Raw genomic sequence first — 11,539 nt, forward strand, 5'->3', positions numbered from 1 at the left:
TGTGTTGACTGTATATTGCCCTTTTTACTCAGTGTTTGTTTTGGGGACCATATTACTCTCCAGAGGACTGTCTTTATTTCATATACACACCACAATACAGCCTTCCTCAAACTTTTTCCCACTGAAAAACCCTTGAACAAATATTCAGGTTTTGGGGAACCCCCTTCTAATACTGATAATAGCTACAGCTTTGAGGTACCTTTTCCATCCTATGTTGGTAGAAGGGCTTCCTTGCACTGGTGGTCAGTGGACAGAATGAGTTGTGTTGGTGTCAGAATTATATGGGCACCATCATCCAGAAGATCAATCCAAATCAAGTCAAGGAACCCTGGGCAACGTCTGGAGGGACCCTGGGCAACGTCTGGAGGAACCCTGGGCAACTTCTGGAGGGACCCTATGCAACTTCTGGAGGAACCCTGGGCAACCTCTGGAGGAACTCTGGGCAACCTCTGGAAGAACCCTGGGCAACCTCTGGAGGAATACAAAAAAAGAAAAGAAAATTCCTGGTCAACTTGCCAGCCAACTTGCCAACAACCGACTTAACCTGTCTAACAGTATCCGTTAAAAACAGGGGTTTAGTTAGCACGCATTTGCAAATACATACGTAAGCCACAGAGCCACGTCATGACACTCCAATATTCTGTGGTCCCAACAAATTTTGAGAGCCCCCATAGTAGAGGCACATGTTTTTAATGGATAGATCAAGGGCAGGTGGACCTGAGGGAGCCCACCCCTCTTAAAGGCACAGGAACGCACTGGACACCCAACTTGTAGCGCAATGGCAGCCAGGGTGTCCTAGTGCACCCACTTACCTACAATTCAACAATACAAAAAATGGCCACTGCCACAGTCTATAACTGGCTTTTGCATTTTTTGTAACTGCAAAAGCCAGTATAGACGGGGCAGTGGCCATTTTTTGTATCTGCAAAAGCCAGTTAGTTGTATTGTTAAATTGTAGATAGGTGGGTGCACTAGGACACCCTGGCTGCCATTGTGCTACATGCTGTGTGTCCAGTGTGCTCTTGTGCCTTTAAGAGGGGTGGTCTCCCTCAGTTCCACCTGTCCTTGATCTATCAATTAAATACATGTGCCTCTACTATGGGGGCTCTCAAAATTTGTAGAGTTCTAACCACAGAATATTGGGGTGCTATGACGAGGCTCTGTGGCTTATGTATGTATTTGCAAATGTGTGCTAACCAAACCCCTGTTTTTAACGCATGCTGTTAGACAGGTTAATTTGGGTGTTGGCTAGCTGGCTGGCAAGTTGACCAGGAACTTTCTTTTTTTTTCTTTTGACAAACCTCTGGAGGAACCCTGGGCAACTTCTGGAGGAACCCTGGGCAACCTCTGGAGGAACCCTGGGCAACTTCTGGAGGAACCCTGGGCAACCTCTGGAGGAACCCTGGGCAACTTTTGGAGGAACCCTGGGAAACCTCTGTAGGAACCCTGGGCAACTTCTGGAGGAACCCTGGGCAACCTCTGGAGGAACACTGGGCAACCTCTGGAAGAACCCTGGGAACCCTCTGGAGCAACCCTGGGCATCCTCTGGAGGAACTCTGGGCAACCTCTGGAAGAACCCTGGGCATCCTCTGGAGGAAACCTGGGCAACCTCTGGGGGAACCCTGGGCAACTTCTGGAGGAACCCTGGGAAACCTCTGGAGGAACCCTGGGCAACCTCTGGAGGAACCCTGGGCAACTTCTTGAGGAACACTGGGCAACCTCTGGAAGAACCCTGGGCATCCTCTGGATGAAACCTTGGCAACCTCTGGAGGAACCCTGGCCAACTTCTGGAGGAACCCTGGGAAACCTCTGGAGGAACCCTGGGAAACCTCTGGAGGAACCCTGGGCAACTGCTGGAGGAACCCTGGGCAACTTCTGGTGGAACCCTGGGCAACTTCTGGAGGAACCCTGGGCAACCTCTGGAAGAACCCTGGGCACCCTCTGGAGCAACCCTGGGCATCCTCTGGAGCAACCCTGGGCAACCTCTAGAAGAACCCTGGACATCCTCTGGAGGAAACCTGGGAAAACTCTGGAGGAACCCTGGGCGACTTCTGGAGGAACCCTGGGAAACCTCTGGAGGGACCCTGGGCATCCTCTGGAGGAACCCTGGTGGAGAAAGGCTGCTATAGACACTTTCCTGTGGAGGCTTATAGGTTGGAATGCACTCCTCTGTAAATTCAATATTGTTCAGTTACCTGAGAGTTTCTCGCTCTTCTCAGTTTTACAAGCCTGCAAAAAATATAAAATAACATACAATCATCACATTAGATCTAGATCAGTGATTCTCCGCCTTTTTTTCAGTCAAGGCACCTTTTACAATTATACACATGTCTTGAGGCAACACATTCTAAAATATATAAAAAACAAAATGAACAGTTTTACCTACATCAGACCACGAAGGACACCCAACATTAAATGTGATTTTGTTTCTTCCAAAACACCTTTGCACACTGGTACTGACTAGCAATCCAATATTTCTCTTCTCCATCACTCAGCTAATGTGACCCCAGTGCTGATGGAGAGGGGCAGGGGACGGGCAAACAAGGATGCTGTGCCCAATGTCTTCCTTATCAATAGATGACATCATTTGATGTTAGGACACCAGCAGGTTGAAGGCTGCAGCGGTAGACAATAAAGACCTCAGGCTTTTTGTAACTAAAATTCAGGATTTATCCACCTTGCTGGCTTGTATATAACTTTTTGGGCATTTTTCCAAGGCCCCCCCCCCTGTAGAAACCTGAAGGCACTCCATTGTGTCTGGGCACCCTTGTTTATTTCCCAAACCTCAAGCCTTCTCAGGGGTCTACTATATCTTAATAGAAGTTGAGATTGCACTCCTGAGGGTTGGGTCCACCACCCATCCACTGAGGCATTTATGTATGAAGGATCAGACTAAAGACGACACACATTTACATTGCGATGGTGTCGCCATCTTCTACAAAGTGACAATTTATGACTGGCCCATATCTGTCTTCATATGAAGGGTCGGGACAAAGCTGAACTACAGGTGAAACTGGAAAAATTAGAATATGGTGCAAAAGTTCATTTATTTCAGTGCAGCAACTTAAAAGGTGACACTAATATATGAGACTCATTCCATGCAAAGCAAGATAGTTCAAGCCGTGATTTGTCATCATTGTGATGATTATGGCTTACAGCTCATGAAAACCCCAAATCCACAATCTCAGAAAATGAGAATATTCCATGCAATCAATAAAACACGGATTGTACATAGAACAATATCGCACCTCTGAAAAGTAGAAGCTGCATATGTACTCAGTACTTGGTTGGGGCCCCTTTTGCAGCAATTACTGCCTCAATGCGGCGTGGCATGGAACCTATCAGCCTGTGGCACTGCTGAGGTGTTATGGAAGACCAGGATGCTTCAATAGTTTCCAGAGGCTGTTACATCTGATGCCAGCCCAGAGGAACTCAGGTGTGCCAACAGACGCTCTGCTGAGGACGGGGTAGTAGTGTGTGATGTGAGTCAGAGGACAACCCCTGGTGTGTGACGTGGGTCGGAGGACAACCCCTGGTGTGTGACGTGGGTCAGAGGACAACCCCTGGTGTGTGACGTGGGTCGGAGGACAACCCCTGGTGTGTGACGTGGGTCGGAGGACAACCCCTGGTGTGTGACGTGGGTCGGAGGACAACCCCTGGTGTGTGACGTGGGTCAGAGGACAACCCCTGGTGTGTGACGTGGGTCAGAGGACAACCCCTGGTGTGTGACGTGGGTCTGAGGACAACCCCTGGTGTGTGACGTGGGTCAGAGGACAACCCCTGGTGTGTGACGTGGGTCGGAGGACAACCCCTGGTGTGTGACGTGGGTCAGAGGACAACCCCTGGTGTGTGACGTGGGTCGGAGGACAACCCCTGGTGTGTGACGTGGGTCGGAGGACAACCCCTGGTGTGTGACGTGGGTCGGAGGACAACCCCTAGTGAGATCCTTTCTCCTGTAACCTTCCTCTCTGTCACCAGTCGCGGGTGCTGCCAGTGCAGACTCATTTCTGTGTGTTGCAGAGGGAAGTCTGCAGGATGTTGGGGCAAATTCAGCCCAATCAGTGTCTTCCACCTCAGCAGCTGCAGCTGACATCACTGAGTCCTTCCAGGCTGATAGGTGTGAGGTCGGCCCGGAGGAGCTCAGGGGTGGTGCTGACAGATGTTCTGCTGAGGAGGACAGAGTAGAAGGGTGTGGCACAGGTCAGAGGATGACCTTGGGTGGAATAAAGTCTTCTGTGGATCTATCCTTTGTCCCCACAGCTATGAGTATCATGATTGAGGATTCATTGCTGTGCAGAGCAAAGGGAGGACCGCAGGATGATGGGGGAACACTGACCCCCTCTGAATCTGCTTTCTCAGAGACTGGATCTGACAGCACTGTATTCTCGCTGGCTGATAGGTTGGATGTCAGGCTGGAGGAACTCAGGGGTTGTGCTGACTGGTCTCTGGCTGAGGCAGAAAGAGCAGACATGTGGGAGACAGGTCCAAGTGGGGAGGTTCTGGTATCCAAGCCATGGAACCAGGTCCAGATCACCCAGGAACAACCTTATGCCAGGCTCAGGCATCTTGGTGTCGCAGCCAATGGCGAACCACCAGATGACCCTGGCCAGTGTCTGGAAATGATGACAGCACACAATGACAGGTTTGCTTGTACCCGTCCAGTCGATATTCAGCGGCCAGTGGATGAAATGGATCCGCGGGGGGATCTGCTGGCCAGTGGTGACCCAAACTCGTTAGGATCAGTCAGGGAGCTGTACAGGAGCCCTCCCCCATCGGCAGGGGGACGGGCTGAGCTGTCAGCGGTGTCAAGCTTTAGTTGGGAGAACTCCCCCCCCCCCCCCCAACCTAGGGAACCTTCCTGGCAGGCGCGTTAGCCGACCCGGCTCAGCTATGCGTCATCTGGAAGAGGGGAGATGTAACATACATGTAAGATTTGAGTGGATAGGATATGATCAGGGCAATAGGTAATTGTAACCACAGTGCATTCACATGTGACATAAATGTACAGATTTGAGTAGATTAGATGTAGATTCAGCCCTTTTCATTAACCTCCTTGGCGGTATTCCCGAGTGTAGCTCGGGGTAGAATTTCTATACCAAGAGCGGTAACCCCGAGCTACACTCGGCTTACCATGCAGCGTTGCTCAGGGATTCCCTGCAGCACTTACCTTGTCCTTCGCTCCCACGATGGGTCCCCTGCAGTGTCCCCGTCCATCTCCTCTGGCTGATGCCGGCATCTGGCTTCCGTGTTCCGGTCCCTGTGACGTCGGAACGTTCGGGCGGCGGAACCGGCGGGAAATTTGAAATTTTTAAAAAATGACATTTTTGCTGTCATTGCTTTTTCACTGCATTTCACATACATATTGTCCCTACTGCTTTGTCCGGCGCCCTGCCTGCATTTTGACTGTTCTTTCTGCCTGTAAACTTAGAAAAGTCCATGGCGGCCAAAAAGCATCCCTTTACGTCAAAAGCGGTTTTAGAACAGCGATAGTAAATCAGAACCACTTGCAGAATTGAGTGATAATGATTTGTGGGGAAATTCGTCATCAGACACTGAAAACGATTTTGCGACTTTGCTCAGCGATGTGCGAATTTGCCTCTGTGTTTCAAATTTCAGTGTTTTTGGTTTGATTATATTATTGAATTACATTTATTATTATTATATTATTATTTTTTATGATTATTTATTAAATAATAATTTATGATTTCGTGTTTCAAGTTTTATCATATCCGGAATGTTTACTAGACTCTTTTTCGGATAGATTTCAGTGAGTTATTCCTAAAAATTACAGCCTACAATTAAAAACTACATATTTTCATGCAAAAAAAATGGTACCGCTTTCAGCACAAAATTCCTGACATGATCATAACGCCAGGGAGGTTAAGGATGTGTATTAATATGTAATCGTAACTGTAGGGACATTCCATTATTGTCATTAAGGATGTGTATTGAGTCCTTGGCATTGGGGAAATGACAAGACATTACAGACAGTGGTCATCAATTAGCATTGGCCTTCTGAAAAGCCCGGCTTCCTGGAGGTGACACCTTTTGTGTTGTCACCTTATGGAAAAACCAATTTGGAGGAAATTACAAGCAGACAGGGTGTCTGCTGGACATTGAAAGCTAAAGGTATATTTATGCATCAAAAGAAGTATGTTTAATCCCTCATAAAAGCTAAAATCTTAGTTGCAGAGAGATGAACATACTTTCTTCTTGTAGGCCATTCTGTACGGTGCATTTGCATATAAAAATCATATTTGTGGCTTGGGGAGAAAGCCAGGAAAATGCAGGAAATGGTTAGGTGGCGCTGGATCGCGACAGTTGAATGGTGTTGGGTACTGTCGCGATCGGGCTGATGCGCTGGTGTCGGAAATCCAATCCCCGACTTGGTGTTTGGGCCGGCCTTGGCCCGATTGAACTTGGGCAGGTCAGCATCCATAGCATCCTGTGGGCAGGTGCAGGAGCAGCCTCCCATGGTCGATTGGCCGAGGACTAATGTCCCACCTACGTCCATATCCCCATAAAAGGTGTACCCGGGCATTGGGACATTTGTGATTCGTACGGGTTGCTGAATTTTCTGACTTGCTCCAGTCGCAGGGTAAGGTTTTATTCTGTTTTATTCCCTTTTATTTTATAGTGAATAGTCATTTGTGTGTCTTCTTGTATTTCTTGTGTTATCTGTGACTTTTTATATTTTGTACATATTTTATGCTCCGCCCACTTCGGGAAATTAAATCTTAAAATTAATTAGTGACTTCTATGTATTTAAGCTCGGGCTCATATCTTCGGAGAGATTAGATTGTATTAGATTGTATTGTATTTTAGTGCCTTGAAATGCTCGGTCAAGCTCACTGTGTGTGGGCAGATTGTATGCAGATTGCAAAGGTAACAAATCGGCCAGACGGAGATCTGTGTGTGTGGGGTGTCCCAACAGACCGTTCTGCGGATAAACTGTTGGGTGGTGTCAGGCTACCTTTTGTGGTGTGTCTGGTGTGGGGGGTGTGGACAGTGGAGGAGTGATAACACCGGGGTTCTACTTGTAGGATAGCTGGAGGGACTCTAGAAGGGTGCGATTACTAAGCTGGTCCTCAACGCTAATCAGTGCATCAGTGCACCAGATTGTATATAAGATTTGTATCTGCCAGTGTGTGATCCACCAGCTGGATTGGAGTGGAGTCTCCATCTGGTGGTTGGCAGAGGTAGTGCGGGCTGTGAAAGTGTATCACGGCTGATCTTATATATGGTTTTAGATATTCAAAGTTGAGTCCCCTTTATTCCCTCATTACTCCCCTGTCACGGCCGCACGTGCGCGCCTCGGTTAGCTAGTCGCTGTGGGCGTGGCATGTGGTGGACACATGACAGGGTGATCCTTGACAACTTACCTCAGGCTTGTCCTGTGGGGGTGGGGAGGTCGTTGTACTCTGTGTGTCTTCCGGTAATCGGACTTCCAGCTGTAATGTCGTTCCATCTGGTAATTTCAGTTCATGATCCTTCCTCTGCAGAACCCGATCTCGTGCTGCGATAGAGAAGATTCACAGATATTGTATATTGGACCATCCAGACAGTCCTGTCCTTCCTACATTCCTCTATTCCCCCTGTACTTACCTGCCTGGAGGATCCCCTCCAGTCCTCAGTACTTACCTGCCTCCTCCTTGTAGTGTATGAGGATCCTCTCCAGTCCTCAGTACTTACCTGCCTCCTCCTTGTAGTGTATGAGGATCCCCTCCAGTCCTCAGTACTTACCTGCCCCCTCCTTGTACTGTATGAGGATCCCCTCCAGTCCTCAGTACTTACCTGTCTCCTCCTTGTAGTGTATGAGGATCCCCTCCAGTCCTCAGTACTTACCTGTCTCCTCCTTGTAGTGTATGGGGATCCCTTCCTGTCCTCAGTACTTACCTGCCCCCTCCTTGTAGTGTATGAGGATCCCCTCCAGTCCTCTGTACTTACCTGCCTTCTCCTTGTAGTGTGAGGATCCCCTCCAGTCCTCAGTACTTACCTGCCCCCTCCTTGTAGTGTATGAGTATCCCCCTCCAGTCCTCAGTACTTATCTGCCTCCTCCTTGTAGTGTATGAGGATCCCCTTCAGTCCTCGGTACTTACCTTCCTACTCATTGTAGTGTATAAGGATCCCCTCCAGTCCTCGGTACTTACCTGCCTCCTCCTTGTAGTGTATGTGGATCCCCTCTAGTCCTCAGTACTTACCTGTCTCCTCCTTGTAGTGTATGAGGATCCCCCTCCAGTCCTCAGTACTTACCTGCCTCCTCCTTGTAGTGTATGTGGATCCCCTCCAGTCCTCAGTACTTACCTGTCTCCTCCTTGTAGTGTATGAGGATCCCCTCCAGTCCTCGGTACTTACCTTCCTACTCATTGTAGTGTATGAGGATCCCCTCCAGTCCTCAGTACTTACCTGCCTCCTCCTTGTAGTGTATGAGGATCCCCTCCACTCCTCGGTAATTACTTGCCCCCTCCTTGTAGTGTATGAGGATCCCCTCCAGTCCTCAGTACTTACCTGCCTCCTCCTTGTAGTGTATGAGGATCCCCTCCAGTCCTCAGTACTTACCTGTCCCCTCCTTGTAGTGTATGAGGATCCCCTCCAGTCCTCAGTACTTACCTGCCTCCTCCTTGTAGTGTATGAGGATCCCCTCCAGTCCTCGGTACTTACCTGCCTCCTCCTTCTAGTAGTATATTATAATGCCCCCCCCCCCCAGTACCTACCTTTCTCCTCCTTGAAGTATATGGTGATGTACCCCGGGATGCAGTCGCTGTCTCGGATCTCACACTCTCCTCCGTCTGATTTGCTTTTACTCCCAAAATACAGTTGCAGTTTATTCTTCAGCTTTTTCAGTTTCTCTGGCCCCTGGCTCCAGATTAGGGCCACAGGGTGCAGGTACTTGCTGTCCCCCATGGTGGGGTCGGTTAGTGGTCGGTGAGGTCGTACAGCCAAGTGGGGTGTGGAGGTGTTTTCTGGGTGACGATATTTATGAAGAATTAACTCCAAAAACACTTTCACTTTCTGCTACTTCAGGTCACATGACTCTGATGGAGAGTTCCAGGAAAGGTTCCGTGTCAGTCCTGCAGCCGGCATTGACTTTCTATGAGGGATTGCTGGGACTTGCTGTTCCATATTGTACATTGGGGGGGAGGGGTGCAATGGACAGGCGGAGGAGTTCTCAGTATTAGTACACAGAATCCTCATCCATCCTCAGACACAGGAAATAGAAACATTGTTTCCTCTAAAGTTCTATTTTTTGTTACAAAGTTTCAAGTTACAGATAAAGAAGAAAGAGGAACTAAAAGGCGACATATTCTGGGATGCAGACAAGAACAAAAACCAGATGGACCCATTTACACAGACAAGGCAGTTCTCCGTATGTCCCATGGTGTCACCCCACCTCATACGTCCCATGGCGTCACCCCACACCGTACGTCCCATGGCGTCACCCCACACCGTACGTCCCATGGCGTCACCCAACACCGTACGTCCCATGGCGTCCCCCCACGCCGTACGTCCCATGGCGTCACCCCACGCCGTACGTCCCATGGCATCACCCAACACCGTACGTCCCATGGCATCACCCAACACCGTACGTCCCATGGCGTCACCCCACGCCGTACGCCCCATAGCGTCACCCCACGCCGTACATCCCATGGCGTCACCCCACACCGTACGTCCCATGGTGTCACCCCACACCGTGCTTACCATGGCGTCACCCCACACCGTACGTCCCATGGCATCACCCAACACCGTACGTCCCATGGCGTCACCCCACGCCGTACGCCCCATAGCGTCACCCCACGCCGTACATCCCATGGCGTCACCCCACACCGTACGTCCCATGGTGTCACCCCACACCGTGCTTACCATGGCGTCACCCCACACCGTACGTCCCATGGTGTCACCCCACACCGTGCTTACCATGGCGTCACCCCACGCCGTACGTCCCATGGCGTCACCCCACGTCGTACGTCCCATGGCGTCACCCCACGCCGTACGTCCCATGGCGTCACCAGACGCCGTACGTCCCATGGCGTCACCCCACGCCGTACGTCCCATGGCGTCACCCCACGCCGTACGTCCCATGGCGTCACCCCACGCCGTATGTCCCATGGCATCACCCCACACACTGTCACCCTTACAATCTGCCTGCAATCTGCCAACAGGCAGTGCAACTGCATACAGATTGGCAATGAATTTGACCGAGCGAATAAAGACACTAAAATACAATCCAATCTAATCTCTCCGGAGATATGAGCCCGAGCTTAGTACACAGAAGTCACTGATTAATTTTATGATTTAATATCCCGAAAGCGGGCGGTGCATAAAATATGTACAAAGTATAAAAAGTTACAGATAACACAAGAAATACAAGAAGACACACAATTGGCTATTCACTATAAAATAAAAGTGGATAAAAACAGAAATAAAACTTTTACTGAGATCTATCCTGTGACTGGATCAAGTTGGGAAAGTCAGCAATCCGTTAGTCGATAGAACCGGCTCCATACGAATCGCGACGTCCATATCCCAGGGTCCTCAATTTATGGGACTATGAACATAGGCTGGACATTAGCCCTTGGTCAATCGACTCTGGGGGGTGTTCCTGTACCCGCCCACAGGACGTTCTGGGTCCTGAAATGCCCAAAGTCAATTGGACCAGGAACGGTTTGAATCACCAAGTCGGGGATTGAATTTCCGACACCAGCGCATCAGTCCGATCGCGACAGTACCAATCACTGTTCAGCTGTTGCAATCAGGCGCCATATAACCGTTTTCTGCATTTCTTTTGGATCCTACATAGTCTACAAATACATGAAGGTGTAGCCTACAGTGTGTCCAATCAGAAGGAAGTATTTTCATCTCTCTGCGACTATAATTTTAGCTTTTATGAGAGATGAAATATATTCCTTTGATCGGCTGATATAATTTGTAGCTCCCAGACACATCGGAGCCCTCCTGGTCTCCTGCAGCCAAAATGTCTGGCGTTCCTCTTTCAAACTTCAGGAAGGTGGCAAAGTCTGATTATATATATATATATATAGACCAGGGGCGGATTGACAACTCATAGGGCCCCGGGGCAATAGGGGATCATGGGGCCCCTGTGTCCTTGCCCAAACTCAAAAAAGACTATGAAAAAGGTACCAAGGGCATCTCTTGGGGCCCCCTACTAACCCCGGGCCCTCGGGCAGTGCCCAAGTTTCCAAATGGTCAGTCCTCCCCTGATATAGACAAATCTTATTGGCACCCAGGTGTCACTTCCAGCCTAGAAGCAGCTCTGTCTTTTCAGATGCTAATGGGTGACCACATGTCTCTGAATACCTGACTGAATATCTGACTGAATACTTCTTTAACAACAAGGAATGAAATACGTTTACAATATTGCTACAGGTCACGTCTCAGTCCAATCACTTGAATCCCACATCTACGTTCCAGCGACCCACACGCCCGAGGCCTAATCTCTACACGTTATTCTCAGTTATTAGCTCCCCCATCACCCTCAACTATGCAATACGCTGCAAGACGGGAGAGAGACCTCGGTCTT

At 49.4% G+C, this 11,539-nt stretch overlaps 1 protein-coding gene across 3 annotated transcripts in view; it reads right to left on the reverse strand.

The window, feature by feature from the left end:
* Positions 1-8,984, reverse strand: part of LOC149437387 (protein mono-ADP-ribosyltransferase PARP14-like) — a 79,413-nt gene extending 70,429 nt beyond the window's left edge. For 2 of the 3 annotated variants that reach the window (XM_089660965.1, XM_089660964.1), the window contains exons 1-3: positions 8,715-8,984; positions 7,383-7,516; positions 2,196-2,229 (exon numbers count right to left, since the gene is read on the reverse strand). In XM_089660965.1, coding sequence (XP_089517091.1) covers positions 2,196-2,229; positions 7,383-7,516; positions 8,715-8,904 — 358 coding nt within the window. In that variant the 5' untranslated portion in view covers positions 8,905-8,984. The remainder of the gene's footprint in view (positions 1-2,195; positions 2,230-7,382; positions 7,517-8,714) is intronic. The other variant, XM_089660966.1, reaches the window with a different exon arrangement.
* Positions 8,985-11,539: the final 2,555 nt, after the last annotated feature.

The sequence above is a fragment of the Staurois parvus genome, unplaced genomic scaffold (assembly GCF_062004578.1).
Source record: "Staurois parvus isolate SC_StPar_1 unplaced genomic scaffold, SC_StPar_1.0 ptg001297l, whole genome shotgun sequence".
Classification (NCBI taxonomy): domain Eukaryota; kingdom Metazoa; phylum Chordata; class Amphibia; order Anura; family Ranidae; genus Staurois; species Staurois parvus.